Source organism: Taurulus bubalis (assembly GCF_910589615.1).
Source record: "Taurulus bubalis genome assembly, chromosome: 17".
Taxonomy (NCBI): Eukaryota; Metazoa; Chordata; class Actinopteri; order Perciformes; family Cottidae; genus Taurulus; species Taurulus bubalis.
In genome coordinates this window covers 3155080-3175095 of record NC_136605.1, presented here as the reverse complement: position 1 = coordinate 3175095, position 20016 = coordinate 3155080, and the positions used below count along the sequence as shown (strand labels likewise).

General features: G+C 44.3%; 2 protein-coding genes across 2 annotated transcripts; both read left to right on the top strand.

Moving 5' to 3' along the window:
- Positions 1-412: 412 nt before the first annotated feature.
- Positions 413-6903, top strand: hoxb8a (homeobox B8a; the record flags this gene model as incomplete). Its single annotated transcript, XM_079232651.1, has 2 exons — positions 413-928; positions 6500-6903. The coding sequence occupies exons 1-2, from the start codon at positions 493-495 to the stop codon at positions 6901-6903; spliced, it is 840 nt and encodes a 279-aa protein (XP_079088777.1). The 5' UTR covers positions 413-492.
- A 3735-nt stretch (positions 6904-10638) lies between these two features.
- Positions 10639-18770, top strand: LOC306750449 (homeobox protein Hox-B7-A-like; the record flags this gene model as incomplete). Its single annotated transcript, XM_079233870.1, has 2 exons — positions 10639-11128; positions 17598-18770. The coding sequence occupies 2 exons, from the start codon at positions 10639-10641 to the stop codon at positions 17870-17872; spliced, it is 765 nt and encodes a 254-aa protein (XP_079089996.1). The 3' UTR covers positions 17873-18770.
- Between the last annotated feature and the right edge of the window lie 1246 nt (positions 18771-20016).

Genomic DNA, 20016 nt, shown 5'->3' with positions numbered 1-20016 from the left:
ATTGTGATGCGCACGAGCCCTTCCTCCTCCTCCACTTCTCCCTCTTCTTATCCTTCCTCATCTTCTTCCTCCTTTTCTGCCGCCGCTTCTTCTTCTTCTTCTTCTTCCTCGCCGGAGACTGTATGGAATCGGCGTGATTGTCGTGGTGGTTGTCGCGCGTGCCGTGGCTCTTACCGCTCCGGCCGGCTGCCGTCGCCGCTTCCGCGCACCGCTCGTCCGTTGCGGCCGCGAAGGGAAACACCACAACAACGGTCCCCGACACCGGCGGCGGACCTGCCTCTCTCCCCCTCTCTCTCTCTCCCTCCCTCCCCTCCGCGCGCGCGTGTGTGTGTGTCCGCGTGTCGGTGTTTCTGCGCCTCGACACAGAAGCAGCGACAACAACAACAAAAAAAGGAGAAAAGAGGGAGAAAAGAGGGAGAAAAAGAGTTGACCGCTCGCTTCCTGCCGAGCCAGAACACAAACTGAAACCACAACACACCGCCGACACAAAAGATGAGTTCATATTTCGTCAACTCGCTCTTCTCCAAATACAAAAGCGGGGACTCGCTACGCCCGAATTACTACGAGTGCGGCTTCGCGCAGGACCTGGCGGGCAGCCGGCCCACCGTGGTGTACGGCCCGGGCTCCGGGGCCAGCTTCCAGCACGCCCCGCAGATCCAGGACTTCTACCACCACAGCGCCTCCACACTGCCCAGCAACCCGTACCAGCAGAGCCCCTGCGCGGTCACGTGCCACGGCGAGCCGGGCAACTTCTACGGATACGACGCCCTGCAGCGGCAGACGCTGTTCGGCGGCGCGCAGGACGCGGACCTGGTCCAGTACAGCGACTGTAAGCTGGGCAGCGCGCCGGGGCTCGGCGCCGAGGAGGCGGAGGGGACCGAGCAGAGCCCGTCGCCCACGCAGCTCTTCCCCTGGATGAGGCCGCAAGGTGAGGACACGGAGAGCTAAAAAAAAAATACTACTTGTGTTATTTTCACTCCCCCGCTTCTCGGTCAAAGCCTCGTGGTTAAGGTGGAGAGAGTGTCCGGAGCGGAGCGCTGCTCCTCCGGGAGGGAGCACGCAGACAGAGCGGGAGGAGGAAGTTGAGGGAAAGTGGGTGAAAAAGCAATTCGAGCAGCAGGGTAATCTCACTTCCTGCGATTATAAAACGCGTTTATGGTTTTATTGGCAGCACCAAAAAACTTGTGAATGACTTTAGGGGCTTAATTGCCAGTCATATACCGAGAGAATGGACCGGGAAGAGCCCGGAGAGGAAGCCCGGAGAGGGGGGGAGAGAGAGCGGTCAGACAGAGGCGAGAGAGAGAGGGGAGGGGGGGGGGGGGTAAGGGTGTTAGTCCCCCTCCCTCCCCCCCACACACCACCTTCAAAAATTAGAGCCCCTGCTCGGAGCAGATGGGAGAGAGTTGTCGGAGTTATTTCAAGCCGCACACAGACATGCGGCTCTGACCCGGGTTAAACTTTTACTGCCCTTTTTTTCTTTCGCTTTTACGACTTGCCTGTGGGGAGGAGGGGGTATAACAGGAGATACAGAGGGGACTCAGTCCGGGGTCTGATCCTCACCCAACATCATCCCACGAGTTTATTGCGTGTGTGGCTCAGATTGAAGCTGTTCTGTCCTGCGCGTGCGTGTGTTTGTGCGTCTGTGTGTGCGCGCGCGTCTGTGTGTGGACACTTAGTGGTCTTTGTGGCTGCGCGACCAGTCTGTGAATATGGATCAGGCCCCGGGTAGAATCCGACTCCATCCGATCATAAATCTTAAAGCGGAATGTGATTCATGGGAGAGAGAATAATAAATATATGTATTTGCATTACAGAGAAGCCGAGTTTATAATCGACGTCTTAAAAACCAACTCCACCGACAAGAGCGATGACGCAAGAGAGGCGCCGTGCCGGTAGAGAGACATAGACACGCAGGTAGACGGGCGGAGAGAGAGAGAGAGAGAGAGAGAGAGAGAGAGAGAGAGAGAGAGAGAGAGAGAGAGAGAGAGAGAGAGAGAGGATTGACATGGATAGTAGCCTATTTAGTTTGAGCCCATATTTCTTGGGCCGTGCGCTGTTGTGTGTATGTGTGTGTGTGTGTGTGTGTGTGTGTGTGTGTATGTGTGTGTGTATTTGAAAGAGACTTTACTGTTTCTGTTCTCGGTTGTATTTTCTCAAAGTGGGACAGCAGACGGGTTACACCGCCTTTCCAGGACATTTGTGGCTTCATGATTATGCTCGTAAATAAATAAATAAATAAATAATAATAATTTAAAAAACAGGTCCGTATATTTTCACCTCTAGCTGCTTTCTCACACCTTCCATATCAAACTCTCACCTGCTACATACAGCGGTGATAATAATATGATCGCTAATTCACGTGTACGCACTACTTTCTCTCTCAGTACCCCCTATCAGTGTGTGTGTGTGTGTGTGTGTGTGTGTGTGTGCGTGTGTGTGTGTGTGTGTGTGTGTGTGTGTGTGTGTGTGCGTGTTGATCTGCGTTACTGTTTGCCTGTAAATAGTCACAACCTATATTTTAAAGCCCCCCTCTCTCTCTCATGCGCGCCGCCGCTCCCCACATGTGCGCGTAACGGCTCTTTTCCTCGCCCATGCAGCTCTTAAAGCGCGGAGGTTTTTTGGGGGGGTCTTGAGGTGACTATCTTACGGGGTTCGGTTCCTTTTCCTCTCAACCAACGATGACAGCGATTAGTCTCGTGATTCATAGTTCCCGAACACTTGCGCTTCAACGGCGTGCCGGTCCGGGCCGCGCCGACCATGCAGAGGGGTCGGTGGGTGAGGGGGTCGTGGGGTGGGGGGCAAAGAGAGAAAACCAAAACAGGAAACCCGGCGCGTTAAGTCCGAGAACAGCTACAGATACAGTCACAGCTCAGTTTGATGAGATGAGTCGGCTCTTAGGATTTATTGGAGTAGGCCGACGGGCCTCTCGCGGAAATCCCCCTTTAACGAGGGGGTTTGCGCTCCATAATTTGTTCCATAAAGAGGGATCTCTCCTCCACACCTTTAAGCTGCATGAGGAGGAGGCCCCACTCCGCGGTCTGGATCTCCAGATCCCAAACGACCCCCACACACCCCAATCTTTATGATTGTGACTGCGACTTCGACACAGAATAAAACAGACAACATATAAAACGTGATGAGGCGGCAGAGTGAGCCTCGTCGTCTCTTCAGTCGAGTGGAAACCTCGATCCTCCTTCCTCCAAAATGTCAACTGCCAACCGCCGCGCGTTTGTTTAGGGCTCATCTAATTGGCTCCGTAAAAGGTTTCATATATAACAGCTCTTAAAAACGTTGCGAGGCTTGTAGCATTTTCCCAGACCGTCAGAGAGCAAATAAATTATACACATTGTTGGATTTATCCCCTCACACACTAGTTGTATGAGTTTGGAGCGACACGCATATCGTGAACCAACCGGGAGTTCAAATCCATCCGCGTGCACGTTGGATTTCTTTGGAGAAAAATACTAATCTCCGCATCGAGGCGTCCGCGCTGTCATCTCATCCTGTAAAAGTGCTCCACGTTCCCTTTAATTCATGGCTGCTGACAGCGGCGAATGTGGCGCCGGCTTCTCTTCTGAGTCCCACAGCACGAAATCACGGCGCCAGCCGCGTGACAGATAACACATACAAGACATTCACATCACTTACGAGTCCTGCATCTCCATAAAGACTCCCTTGTCTGGGCTGCTTTACCATAATGTGCCCACAGACTATGTGCATGTGTGCGCGAGAGTCACAGCACTTATTCTTTATTTCTTTCAAGCATCCTGCCTAACTTTGTGGTATACATTATATGTGCATTATATATATACACACACACACACACACACACACATATATATATATATATATATATATATATATATACACATATATAAATGGATATGGATGGAGATAGACTATAAAACGTACATGCGCTTCCATTGAAGTCATTACCTTCTTCCTTAATTTAATCCAGAAATGTATACGGTCCTAGTGTGTGTGTGTGTGTGTGTGTGTGTGTGTGTGTGTGTGTGTGTGTGTGTGTGTGTGTGTGTGTGTGTGTGTGTGTGTGTTTTCTTATTTAGTTTGCAGGACTTATTTGAATTCTGAACACTATTGCATAAACAATTTAAACAATTATTTATTTATCTATATTTATATATTTTATTTTGAATCTTCATGTGGCATATAATATATATATATATATATATATATATATATATATATTCTCGTGGCACATGCAGAGCTACCTTTTATGGTGCAATAATCAAAAAGGATCATCATTAAGCTAAATGTCCCGTAGTAAACTGCTCACGGTTCATTGTGGGTTTTTCTCGCCCTTTTTTATTCTGAAATAACTTCTACACTTCTGCATAGTTATTATAAACAGAAGAACAATCATTAAAGGAAAATCTATAAATGTATTTCAATGTGTACCAAGTTGGAACATTTTGCTATTTTAATCATTTATATTTTTCACCCAATTTGATGGAAATAGGAAATATATTTTCCAAAATAAAAAAGGTTTCCAGCATGTTCGGTTCATAAAAGGCCGCTGGTGATATTTAACAGCGTATTCATTGAAAACGGTGCACCTCTTTCTCCCACGCTCGCCCGGCGTTGTGAGCAGAAACACATCGTCTGAACCTTTGTGCGTTCATTAAGTATTTATGGCTTTTATATTGCGTCTGCGCAACGGCTCCTCTGCCTGCATGCGCGGGTTCTTTTCTTCTTTTACTTGTGCAGAAAACAGAGATGAAAACCAGATTCATGTTGTTCTGTCTTCATCTTCACTCATATTGTGTGTTATATTGTGTGTGTATTAGTGTTTGCACTTCTAATTAAAAGTCTTACTTATTTAAAAGCTGCGCTCTCTCTGTCCCGAGCTTCGCGGTGCGGGATCGTTTTTCCCTTTTAAAAAGTATTTATGATGTATTTACAGCATGAAATATTAATGTGCACCTCTAAAGTGCTCGGTATGTCTCTGTTATATGAAAGGGTTTTCTAATGTTATAAACTGCAATTAACGGATGGTGTGTGGCTGCAGCGTTCCTGATGGATTGGACCCTGAGAGTTTGTTATCCTGTTCTTTCATGTTTAAGAAGTGTGTGCGTGTGCGTGTGCGTGTGTGTGCGTGTGCGTGTGCGTGTGTGTGTGTGTGTGTGTGTATTATTATTTCATCAAAAGTACTGATTATTCAGTGAATATTATTGACATTCGACATGTTTTTGCTCGAAATGTAAAACAAGGATGTTTAAATAGTGAGACTTGTTGTAAATAAGGGGATAGTTGTGTTTGGTTTTCATGAGTAGCAACACAGTGCCGCAGGAATGAGTCATGAAACCTGGAAATGAGTTCCACTTCCGGTTTCCTCCTCTCAAAGTCAATGGGATTTTGGTTAAATCGGAATCAGAATCAAAACCATTTATTGCCATATAGGTTTTCACATACAATGAATTTGTCCTGGCGGGAGGTGCATAACATTGAACTTTTAACAATAAACAAAAAAAACATTTAACAATAAACAGAGTGCAATAAATGTGCAACGTGGAAGAGTGCAATGCCTGAAATAACGTCAGTGGCTAAAAGAAGCTCACGTTACTTTAATGTGTTGTTCTATAAGTCAGTAAACACCTCACATGTAACCATGTCTACATGAGACAACATGTCTTCACGCTGACTCGTCACCTTTAGCTTCACTTGCTTCACGCTTCAAAAGTCATAAAAGTTGTGTTCTTCTGGGAAGATCATCTTGCTCAACAAAAAGTGAATCGTGACCTGATCTCAGAGCGTATCTTCTGCAGTAAACTGAAATCCAACGGGAAAACCGATGCGATGCTAACTTCCAGGGTTGGCCTCCAAAAACATGTCATCCCTGCAGCACCTCGGCCTCAAGTATTTTTAATCTGGTAGGAAATGATGTATGTTTGTTTGTTTTTCATGTACATGCACATGTATAGGACCAAATTCTAAAACCCAGAAATGAACATTTTTGCACCTCTGTTTCCCTCTTCGTGAAGTCAGTTGGTCTTAAGAGTTTTTTTGGGCTGAATACCTGAAATTGTATTTGAACGTTTTCTTTTACAACATAAAACACGTCAGTAACTACATTGCTTGTGACTTTAGAAGAGTTTACGTGTCTTACAAAGGCAGCTGCTAACATGGACAACATGTCTGCCACCAGTCCTCCTTTAGCTTCGTGGGGACTGGAAGTCATGTGACAGTGTTGTAGTTCCTTTATAGCCTAACGTTAGCCTTTTACTTCTGCCAATGGCATTCACGCTTCAAAAATCATAAAAGTGGTGTTAATTTGTGAAAATTATGACAACACTTGTTAGTATGCTTTAAAAAATATATCCCATTGACTTGAATGAATCAGCAATGCTAACTTCCGGTATAGGCCTACACGTATATGAACGGTGGTGACCAGCGACCACCGAGATGTAAAGCGTAGAGTTTGTTTTACCTCGACTAATGTCGTTTCCCTCTCCCCCTCCTCCCCCCTCCCTCCATGCAGCAGCGGGCAGGCGGCGCGGCCGGCAGACCTACAGCCGCTACCAGACCCTGGAGCTGGAGAAGGAGTTCCTGTTCAACCCCTACCTGACCCGGAAGCGCCGCATCGAGGTGTCGCACGCGCTCGCGCTGACGGAGCGGCAGGTGAAGATCTGGTTCCAGAACCGGCGGATGAAGTGGAAGAAGGAGAACAACAAGGACAAGTTCCCCAGCAGCAAGAGCGAGCAGGAGGCCGTGGAGAGGGAGCGGCGGGAGAAGGAGCTGCGGGACGGCGGCGGGAGCGAAGGCGGCGAAGGCGGCGCTGAGGGAGGCGGAGGAGGCGCGGCGGCCGTGGCCGTGGCGGGGACGGCGGGGTCACAGGCCGCCGGGAACGAGGACTGCTGCGAGAAAACCCACAAGCAAATGTAGGGAGGAAAGCGGCGGAATTTGGAGGAGGAGGGGTAAAGATGGAGGGCATACGTGTCCGGACACGTTGGGGTGAGGGTGAGTGTTGGGTGAGGCCACTGGACTGCTCCGCTGTCTCCACAATCCAATTGACGGAGAAGGAACTTGAGTCTCCAAAATGGCGACCGGCCTGGACGGACTGAAAGGGGCCGCGCGCCTCTGACTCTTTCTGACTGTAGAAACCGCGGGGGAAAAAACGAAGCAAGAAAGTGAACTTCAAAAAAACAAAAGAACACACACTCACTCACACACACACACACACACACACACACACACACACACACACACACACACACACACACACACACACACACACACACACACTCACACTCACTGATGGACGTGGATCCATCCGAGTCAAACCAACATAGTCTACTCTAGTGTTTAAAACAAACAAGCAAAAAAAAAAAAAAGAATAGCTTCCTTTCTTTGTGGAACAATTATTGTGGAAACATTTCTATATTGTTAGAAGTTTATCATTAACAATTTTATCTTTGGCAGCTGTATAGTTTTTAAGTTAAAAAATGATGATGGTGCACTTTTTACTGTACTTCTCACTTCTATGTTGTTGTTGTTGTTGTTCTGGCAATGATTGATTGATGATGATGATGATGATGATGATGATGATGATGATGATGACGTTGCAATTAATGAAATTTCCAACAACATGAAACTGCCTATTTATGCCGTTTTAGTAGGTCGGGTCTCTTTTTTACACTCTAATTGTTGTTTTAGTTCGTTTTTTGATCGATGGTGTTTTGTTTTATGTTGTCTTCCCTTTTTTTCCTCTTTTTTTTGGGGTAAAAAGCATGCGCACAGTGCAGATAAAAAAGAGAGAAAGAGAGAGAGAGAGAGAGAACATTCATAAAAATAAAAAACGAGGAAAAATGTAATAAAACGTGTTGCATTCTGCGTTTAATGTGAAGCCGTTTTGAGTGACTTCCTGACTAACCTGCGTTTCACTCAAATGTTACAGAAGAAGAAAGAAGGCAGCTGTCATCCACGCTTTCCTACTTCTCCGCGCTTCGTTTCCTCCCTCGCCTCCTTCCTCCTTCCCTTCCTCCCTCCCTCCCTCACTGTCAGCGCCCAGACTGATAAAACCGTTCAGTTCACGAGGCCAAACATTTAAGCCCCGAATCGGAAATCTCCTCTTCAAACAGCAGACTTGGCCACACACACACACACACACACACACACACACACACACACACACACACACACACACACACACACACACACACACACACACACACACACACACCATCCAAACACCACTTTATTTATGGCCCGGTCGTCCACCGCCACTTACATTATTACAGCCCTCTACATTCACTATTACTCTGCTTTCCATCATCATCACGATGACGACTTGAGGTCGGATTGTTTTCATCTGGAGATCAAACACCACCCACCGTGCGTATTTACGCACGCGTATCTGCCTCCATGCGCTGGACTTCGACTGCTTACGCCTTACGCAGACCTTAGGGAGTTATGGGGGAGTTATGGGGGAGTTATGGGGACTCCACACACCAAACATGTGTCTCATCATGTTTCCATGTAGGCATCACTTTGGGGAACGGGCGATTTGTCCCACGTGGGAAGCTACAGGAAGTCAACCCCAGCCGAGGGAGTGTCTCCATCCAAAAGCAGCATTGGGGTGCACAATGACGCAGCTGGGTTTTATGTTGCAGGGCCTGTTGACATCTAACAGACTGACTAGTCAAGGTCAAGAGGTGATGCAACGATGTTACATGAGGAACCTGATTTAAAGAAAGAAAACCATCAGAGATGCACAAAGGTGTTTTAAATGATGTTGTAACTCTATAACACGATAACAATAATACACGAGTTACAGCTCGGTTCTAAAAGGAAAGGCGACCAGATGGGCCCAAACTGGCCAACAGATGACCCTTTAATCATAATCATGTTTTTTGTTTATACAGCATGCACTTTTCATGAACAAACGTGCTTTGCAAAGACGTCAATAAAATAACTAAATGAACCTTGAGGTTTGGTGCTCTTCAAAGTCGACAAAGCTTATCTTGTTCTGTCGGAATGCTGTCAGCCTATTGATGTCGATGCATGAGAACCTGTTCATGGGAAAGAAAAGAAAAACAGAGACCCTTTTCTTCCACTCTTATCGGCTCTGTGGACACGTCTCTGAATAGCCGAGCGGACATGTGATTTTACGCGCAGACTGGAGTCCAACGTCCGGTTCCAACAACATGCCCAAAGGCCCTTGATCTGCAGGTAGAGGACTTTATGGCACCGAGAGGGCGAAATGTTTTGTGCATATACATTTTGCTCATAGGTTTCCGGTGAATAAATAATTATATAAAAAGGGGAGTTTTCGCAATGCGCGTGCACACATGGGAAATGCCCCACAGTGTCCTTTCAGCATGTGTGTCTTAAACCTCTTTGTAATCCTTTCACCGCTCCACATCTTTCCTTTGAAGAAGAAACACATAGAATACTGGAAGGTTTTGTTTACGCACGCATGACTTCGGCCTGTTAAACATTACACTCAGAGCAGAGATTGCATCCTTCTGAAAAAGGTCAACGTCACGGGCACGGATCTGAGCGCGGTCCTGCGCACCTGCGCGGCCAGGTGAGTGTTCTTCTGCGCCTGCGGGCAGGACTCGGTGCCAAATCAGACTCAAAGTCAAAGGAAAGCGGCGGCTTGTCCTGAAAGACCAACAGCTATAATGTGTTTCCTCTTGTTCTTCTTCTGTCGCCGCAGGGCATCATAACGCGCGCAGCGACTCGCGCTGTGTTTGCCGAGCTTACAGCTTCAATACTCCCAGAACTCAATAGTGATGAATATTAACCTGTGAGTCTTTATGTTTGGATTGGATTGGCAGCTGCAATCTCTCGCTGTGAGAGTTACTGCGTAAAGATTTATCACAGTGGAAACACGTCCCGCTCCGCTGTGACGCCGCCGTCTGCCGGCCGTGACGTCAGCAGTGGCACATTGTACAGGGTGCGAACAACAGTGGGACTCTTTCTTCTGCATGTGTGGTCTCCACAAAGCGGGATGAGAGGACGGTTGTTTTTTTTAAATGAGGGGAAATCCATCTCCTCTTCTCGTCTTTCTCGGCCACTTTACGCACGTGTCCAGAGCCATTCCAGTCCGAGTCTAATCAATATCACATCTGATGCTGCTTTCTGCCTGTTTAAAAAACAAATCTTTTCTTATTTTGTGCACGACTTCACCCTTTTTCCATCCCAGCAAGCCGTGCAGGAGAGATTTAAGTGGATGTTTGTCAGCCTCAGCCGTTTTTATGTCGGAGCTCTACATGCGCGCGGTGATTAGTGGACACGTTCCGAGCTGCTGCGTATTGATTGCATCCTATAGATTGGACTTGTCTGTCTGTGTGTGTGTGTGTGTGTGTGTGTGTGTGTGTGTGTGTGTGTGTGTGTGTGTGTGTGTGTGTGTGTGTGTGTTTACAGCCGTCACTTCTAATTTCGTTGTAATATTGCTTCCAGGGGAATCCCCGTCGGCCATTGGGCATCTTGACATCACATGGACACATGGTCACGTGCTCTGCGAGGGAGGGGAGGAGGAGAGTGGGTGGGGTGTTTTTTGATGTTTTTTTTGTGTAAATCGAGACAGTAATGCTCCGCCGATAATTCACGGTGCCTCATAAAAAAAAAGTGGACATAAAGCGCCCCGGGCCTACAAATCACCGGCGCCGAATTATGAGTTCGCTCGACTTCGCCAACGCGCTGTTTTCCAAATACCACCGAGCCGCCGCGAGCTGCTCCGCGCTTCTCTTCGCGGACCATCCAACTTCTCCCTTCCCGACTTCCCCCGCTGCTCCCGCCGCGTCTTCTTCGTGCGCCCTCGTGTCCAGTGGATATCACCTCCATGCCTCCGGGGGGAGAGGTGGCCCTCTCCCTCCCTCCTCCATTCCTTCATCTCCTTCCTCCTCCTTCCTCCCCTCCTGTTCTTCCTCCCCGCTCTGTTGGTCTCTGAACCGGGGAGGCGGGAGCGCCCGGCCCGGCGCGCATCCTCCCGAGTCCGCGGAAGTGCGCGCCGCCGGGCCGCCGAGCTTCTCCCCGCAGGGATGCGCCGCGGAGCGGTTCCACGGGCTGTCTGAGCCGCCCTGCAGGAGGCAGAGCTGCCCGCAGCAGCAGCAGTTAAACGAGGAGGAGCCACCACGGATTTACCCCTGGATGAGAAGCTCAGGTGAGGAGAGGGAGGAAGGGGAGGGGAGTAGAAACAGTTATGAGAGGCGATGAGATCATTTGAGGCCTCACAGGTGAGTTGAAGAGAGCCGCGAGGGAGGGTGTTGAGTAAACAGGGGGTGATGTGGTGGTGTGTGTGTGTGTGTGAGAGAGAGAGAGAGAGAGAGAGAGAGAGAGAGAGAGAGAGAGAGAGAGAGGAGGGATGGTATTAGATCGACCCAATAATTTCGTTAAACGCTCTTTAAACTGTTGGCCCGGTTGCGCAGCGGCCGCTGCCGGTAGCTGAACTATTCCTGCCCGTCTCTTTCTCTCTTTTACAACCTCTCTCTCTCTCTCTCTCTCTCTCTCTCTCTCTCTCTCTCTTTGCAGATCTTTTATGGCTCTGCTACCTCCATAAAACCATAATTTAAGACTCAGTGAATATTCATTAGGCGGTATTGTGTGTGAGTGTTATCCCGCGTCGTTTGAAGAAAAGCCTCCAGAGACAGTCTTCCCTCCGGGTAGCTCGCGGGTGTCGCTCATATCGGGTGTCTGGCTGCCGCTCGGCGCGGCCTCGTCGCTCCGATAGGCTTGTGTTTCTCCGTCAATGCTATCTGGCACCGCTGAAAAGCCCATTGTGCCATTGTACCGTCACCCACAATCCGATAAAAACAACTATAAACACTATAAATTAGCAGATGGGTTTGATCTCTGAATGCCTGCCCTTTTCCCCCGATTGTAAAAGCGGCTTTTGTGCTACAGCAGCGGGCTGGACGCTGAATGGACGCGGGGCCTCGAACCAGAAAACACACACACATACACACACACACACACACACACACACACACACACACACACACACACACACACACACACACACACACACACACACACACATACACACACACACACACACACACACACACACACACACACACACACACACACACACACACACGTACTGAATGGCATCACGTAAACACTGGGAACTGTTGTGAGTCTGTGCGTAAAGCGTGCGTAAAAGCGATGATTTTTCTCGCACCGTGGAACCACGAAGGAGACGCGACGCTCATATATTTAGTGCAATATTAATTATTGTGTGCGTAAATGGGGTTCATTTGGGGGCATAAACGTTCCATTGACTCAATATCTAAAAGATAAGCAGGTATCTTTTTGTTCTCCAGCAGTTCTCACACAGACTCAGATAGTTGTGGAGAAATCAGGTTCCTCCTCATTAGCAGGCGCCTCCTGGCAGCTATGGACGGCTCCTCGTCGTCGCTGCAGGCTTCCCCATTAATTTCAATCACCTCACCATCCTGGAGGCCCACTGCCCTGTGTGCCTGTGTGTGCCTGTGTGTGCGTGTGTGTGTGTGTGTGTGTGTGTGTGTGTGTGTGTGTGTGTGTGTGTGTGTGTGTGTGTGTGTGTGTGTGTGTGTGTGTGTGTGTGTGTGATCGAAAGTGAACTCGGCAAAGCAAGGCCCACGAGAGAGAGAGAGAGAGAGAGAGAGAGAGAGAGAGAGAGAGAGAGAGAGAGAGAGAGAGAGAGAGAGAGAAGGAAATCATCATGCATCATGAATTTATTAATGTGTTATTTGCTATCAAGTAGAGATTAATTCTTTGGGGCTTTTGTTTTGAAACTGGGCAGAAAAGGCAATAAATATTATGGCATGATAAAAAATATGTTTTACACAGTGATCTTTATGATGAGGGAAACAATTTTTGAGTTACAAAAAGAGAATCATTTATTGACAACGTTCACATATAGCATCATACAAAATAATATAAAAGATAATAAATAAAAACGTTAAGGATTACCAATGCCTGTATTATTACAAAACAATATAAAACATGTGAATAAAACAGACACACCCACACACACACACACACACACACACACACACACACACACACACACACACACACACACACACACACACACACACACACACACATATTATTACTGTGTGTGTGTGTGTGTGTGTGTGTGTGTGTGTGTGTGTGTGTGTGTGTGTGTGTGTGTAAGTGTGTGTGTGTGTGTGTGTGTGTGTGTGTGTGTGTGTGTGTGTGTGTGTGTGTGTTTGTAGTTGAACCAGTCGGCCTGTTTAATGAATTTATAGATTTTAATTTAGATCCGATTCCAGTCCAGGGCTTTGAAAGTTGATTGAGGGGAAAAGTCCCGGATGTTCCAGTTAACAGCGGCGAATAAAACAAACGCATGGGCGCTTATTAAAGCAGACACTCGAGCTGTCAGGGACGCGCACGTGCACGTGCACTCACACTACTCGTTTTCTAAATGGGTTTGTGTGTGTGTGTGTGTGTGTGTGTGTGTGTGTGTGTGTGTGTGTGTGTGTGTGTGTGTGTGTGTGTGTGGGCACACAATACAATCCCGTCTTGTTGTTGATTGCCAGAGAATTCCAACTCGAGCTCGACCGTGAACAAATCACCGCCGACAGCGCGAGAGCAGGAAAATATTACACCCACGCGCACGCGCACGCACGCCTCGCTGTGCAAGAAGGAGAGGAAGCGGCGCACAGATAAGCACACACACTTAGGCGCACTCCATCACGCACACTTCCCCTTTGCTGACACTCGGTCACCCACACATACCGGCCGCTGCCTTCGATAAACCGTGGCGCGCTCACGGACACGCGCAGACTCTTACGCGCGAAGAATCTGCACGAAGAGGAAAACTGTTTACTTCACAGAAACACGATTGTGAGGAAATAAATCTAATGCAAGAGGGGATATTTCAAAATAAAACACTGTGTTTCAAAATTTTAATTTGCTTTGTTTCCAGGCCTCATGAGATGCTATAGTGCAAATACCGAACCTTTGAATATGATTGAGCTATTAGCTGAAACGTGTGCACGCGCGCTATACATTATATATTTTTACTATATTCAAGTTGTATTTTTTCGCTACAGAACTAAAGGGAGCACAAACGGACAAAGACCCTCCATTTGTATTTGTCAATTAATAATAACTATCTTGCGATAAAAGTAGAGCTGCAAAACACATCAAATGTGACTCTACGTGTCAGTGTGTGTGTGCGCGCGCGCGTGTGTGAGGGGGAGAGTGAGAAGGAAAAAAGAGCAAGAAATGGAAGTATAAAAAGCCATATGAAATGAAAGCTTTATTATCCTCCTCAGACATTAGTGTCGTAGCATAAGTTAAAGGCATTGCATTGTGGGCGGCCTGCGTGCGCCGAGCTGGCTCATTGTCATTTCCAGCTCAGTGCATTACATGTCTTGGTCATACAGGGAGCATTTCATAAATATAGGTCATGACCCTGACCTCCCTGTTGGTAATGCCATGATATAATATAGAAATGCATATTTCCATTTACAGAGACCCTTTTTCATCAGATATGTTCTGTTATGAAACAACAGAACAAAACGTTTACATTGAAACCTTATATATATATATATATATATATATATATATATATATATATATATATATATATATATATATATATTTATATATATATATATATATATATATATATATATATATATATATATATATATATATATATATATATATATATATATATATATATATATATATATATATATATATATATATATACCTACCTTGTCTATTCACACAGATCACATGTTTGGGGTCTAAACATAATCAAATGTAATGATCCTGTAAAATAATTTTTAACATTTTATTAAAATTCCATGGTGATATCATTAGATAACTATTGTTTTGCTCTATTGACCTGCATGTCTTCAAAATGTCATTTCACAAAACATATCTTTAAATGTGTCTCAGACTCTGAGCCAGAAGTCTTTCAGCTCTTCCAACAAACACTTTCATTCCTCTCTATTCTCAACTTGTTCAGAGGGTTTGTTCATACATTCACAGCTTGATTCATACTTGTATTAAGCTTTTATTACTAAAACATGATGACAATGTTTGTGTGGCTGGTGACAGTAGTTTTAACTTCAGTCTAATGTCAACAGCACCATGTTTTAAACATGTCCATGTAACTTCAGATCTCTGTTTCAGAAAAGCATTTAAATTGACACATATTTGACAGTGCCTCATATCCAAATATCAGATTTCAGAAAAGAAATGATCCAAAACGTGGCAGCTATATGAAAGTGTTTACCCTGTGGTGCACTGACAGACAGAAGGTTGTCCATCAGATGGTGTGTGTCCTTGCTGCTCTGCAGTCATTCTCCATCACTCAGCAGCAGCTAATGCCGTTAACGTAAACTAGCACAGACACATGAGCGGCCTTTTTATTGCAGTGTGAAAGGTCAAAGGTCCCATAGTGGAGCAGCAGGAATGTCCACACCAGGTGTATTTCATCTGTGGCATGAAGAGGCTTCCTGGTTATGATTATGCTCATCCTCGGCTCCAACAGCTCCACTTTGCACCGAACATGCAGATTTTTCTTTCTCCGAGCTGTGAACATGTGACCCAGTTTCTCCTTAACCTTCAGGCGCTGCGTGACCTCGTGGAGGCAGAAGGTCACATGCTCTCTGCCGTCCTGACTCAGCGCTGCATGACTCATGCACGGAGCTTTCATCTTCTTCTTTTTCCTCATGAAGTCAAATCCAGAGACGATCTAGCAGCAGTCTGAATCTCAAAAGAACAAATATATACAATAATATATATATATATATATATATATATATATATATATATATATATATATATATATATATATATATATATATATATATATATATATATATATACACACATATATGTATATATATAAATATATACAACAATAATACAACAACTACATGAATAACCACTTTATTGTCATCTACAGTGAGTTGAGGAGCACAAAAGTAGTTGAGTTCAGGACAGAACCGGAACACAAGATACAAACATGTGGAGCAATAATAGAACAAATGACCACAAGTAGTTTAATAATTAATACAGGTAGTTTAAAAAATACACCTAAATATAGATATGTATAAATCAAATTGCATATAGTTTAAACATAAATGCATGTAGTGTAAATATAACTACAGTTAATGTAAATATAAATGCATTTTGTGTAGATATAAATAGTATAATAAATATTTGTAATATAATGTAATATAATGTAATGCAATATAATGTAACAGATGAACAGTTAATCAGACTCTTCCACCTGCACTATCTGCACTTTTTTTTATTACTGTCTTTAATGTCTTTTTCATCTGTTTTATATGTATCTTGTTTACTGTATATTGTGTGTGAAAAAGTACAAAGAGCAAATGGAAACCGGAGTCAAATTCCATGTATGTGCAAACTTACATGGCCATTAAAGCTGATTCTGATTCTGATGTAAACATAAATACATATCAATATAAATACATGTGGTGTAAATATAAATAGGTTGTGTATATCTAAATTAGCAGGTGTAATGCAACTCAATGTAAATAAATCTCTATTGCATGAAACACTTTTCCTCCTCATATTCTAAAGTGTGTTCAACGCTTCCGCCTCCTGCCAGACAGCAGCTGAACCAACAGTTGACCCACCTCCCTTATAACCGCTTTATGGTGTTTACGAAGCCCACGAGGGAACTGCGTGGCAGGAAGTGGAGGTGACAACAGGCGGCAGCAGGTTAGCGTGAAAACACCGAAACACTTACACGTGTTAAAAGTGTGTGTTTCGTTCAAATATTAGAGTTATGGATTCAGACAGGTTGGAAATGGTTCAGGATATTGTTAAATTGCTAGAATGCAATATGTTTGGATGAATTAAATGTTTTTATTATTCATTATAAATGTGATGAAACGTGATATTAGGGAGCAACAATACTTTTCATGTACAATATTCCTTTACTCATGTGTTTCAACAGGATGCTTTTCTAACATTAACATCATATCAGGATTTGGATTTTGACTTATGAACTGTATATATATATATATATATATATATATATATATATATATATATATATATATATATATATATATATATATATATATATATATATATACAGTATATAAAAGATTCAAAATAAAATATCTAAATATAAATAAATAATTAAATGGCTGCTGCTTCAAAATGATATATATATATATATATATATATATATATATATATATATATATATATATATATATATATATATATATATATATATACATATATATATATACGTATATATACATATATACATATATATATATATATATATATATGTATATATATATATATATATATATATATATATATATATATATATATATATATATATATATATATATATATTCTAACGCCTATATCATGTTTTTGTTTTTAACAAACAAGAAAAACCCTTGCTGAGGAAAATAATACAAAACATAATAATACAAAAAAGTAAAACACGTACCAGGTGAGAATGATGAATTTAACCAGACAAACGTTTCATGTTTCTCTTGGTGGAAAAGGATTTCAAACATATATAATGGTAGAACAAAAAAATGTCCCATAACCCAATATATTGTTGTTCATATCTGACTCATAACCTGCGTCCTCGTGCGCAGGTGCGGACCGGAGGCGCGGCCGCCAGACGTACTCGCGCCACCAGACGCTGGAGCTGGAGAAGGAGTTCCACTACAGCCGCTACCTCACGCGCCGGCGGCGGGTGGAGGTCGCGCACGCGCTCTGCCTCACGGAGCGGCAGATCAAGATCTGGTTCCAGAACCGGAGGATGAAGTGGAAGAAGGAGAACCGGGGACCGGAGGGCGGCGGCCAGGCGGCGGCGTTACCGACCACTGGAGACGAGGAGGAAGAGGAGGAGGAAGAGGAGGGACACTAACTCCACCGGACACTTTAGCAATAAACATATTTAGTGGTGTAAGGAATAACAAGTATTTCCGTTCTCATCTGTGTGTGAAAAGAGGAACACTTCAACATCCATAACGTGCACTTGGACATCTAATAGTTTAAATATGAGGATCTGAAGACATAACTTCCACCGGAGCGTCATCAGCTTCTTGTACTTTTAAAAACATAATCATAACTCATGTTGGGAGAGATGTTCTTTACAAAGCTGGATATGAGTTTTAGACAAATATATGAGTGTTAGAATGTGTATGTGAGTGGGATCACGTGTCCATTGTTAGCCCGTCGGAACGTCACCTTTAGATCTCATCCAGAACGGAATGGTTATGAGCTGCATTATTATTTCTGTAAATCGATCCATCATGGTCCTATTGATGATGTTTCCTTCATTCAGTTGTCTTGCTTAAAAAAAAAGTTTTTAAAAGATATATAACCTTTGGCCCATGTTTCTGAATGGTCTCAATGCTGAAGATATGACGTGTACATGCGCAATATGACGTGTACATGCGCAATATGACGTGTACATGCGCAATATGATGTGTACATGCGCAATATGACGTGTACATGCGCAATATGACGTGATCATGCTCAATATGACGTGTACAGGCTCAATATGACGTGTACATGCTCAATATGACGTGTACTGCTCACTATGACGTGTACATGCGCAACATGCGCAATATGCCTGCCACCATGGTTTGCAACAGCACAAATATGTGTGTTTGATCATGTCCCTATTTGATTATAATCATTCAACAACTCCAGTGAGTTAAATGCAGAGCCAATAGCTTCCGGTCTGCGCTAGTTTAACGTTGTGTTTGTTGTTTTTAAATAATCTGAGTCTTAATGATCTGTTTCCGCACCTGTGTTCATGGCCCTGTCACGTGTAAATAAAATAAAATGAAAATGAAGAAAATAAACGTTTAAAATAATTAAAATAATACTTTAACTGCAATGAATGTGTCGTCATGAGTCTCACTTCCATGTGGAAATGTCAGATCAGCTGTTTCGCGTCCTCGTCACCTTGAGGTTCCGTCGGAAGACAGAACCTCTTCTCAAGAGGAACATAGCGGACTGAAGCAGAGAGCACGAGTCCAGGTCTGAGACAATGCGCACTCCATCTGGAACAATGCGCGTGCAGAAAGGAGCGTCTCCGGTTCCTCCCGGTCACGCTTCCCTCTCATGTGGTTCCATCACTCACGGAATGCTGGAGTGAGATCAATATCAAGTTCCTGTATCACGCAGTCCACGAGGGACGAGCCGGTTCATCCAGCATCCATCTCCAGATGAAAGGTAAAGATATGATATGGATGCATGTTAGATTAGTGTGGGAAAAATATGCAAAAAAAAAAAACAGACACGTCGTGATTATTGGATATGATGAGAAAACATCAGACATAATTACAATGTTCTCATAGAGCCACGTTTCTGACACCCTTAAGTAAAATAACGTTTGTTTAGTCGTAGGTACACACACACACACACACACACACACACACACACACACACACACACACACACACACACACACTGCAAAACTAAAGCCTTATAAAAGGTTCTAATCCTCTTTTATTGGTTTCACTTTGAGAGTAATCAAGACTTTCACACATTATAAACCACAAGAGTTCAGTATTTACATTTGCATTTATGTCAGTATTCAGCATTCTTATTTAGCAGTAGTGCACTCAGGGACATACACACACACACACACACACACACACACACACACACACACACACACACACACACACACACACACACACACACACACACACACACATTCGATCGTTGTAACAGCGACGCATCACTGCGCGGCTCCGACCCCGACACACGCACCGAGCCGCTCGTGGGCATCCCGTTCCCAAACACCAGTTCGATATTAATAAAATCTGAATCAGCTTTATGGAATTTGTTTGCAGTTTTCGCTGCTCGCATTTTACATGCACATGAATAGTGAAAGAGCTGAAATAAATACATACATAAAAAGAAAGGACAGCGAGACAACCGAAACATGAAGATGTGTCTTTTTGTGCATATCGATGCGGGAAAGAAGATATGAAAATAAAAAGTACACCATGTCTAAGTCAGGCTGTTTCTGTAACAACATGTACATCCATA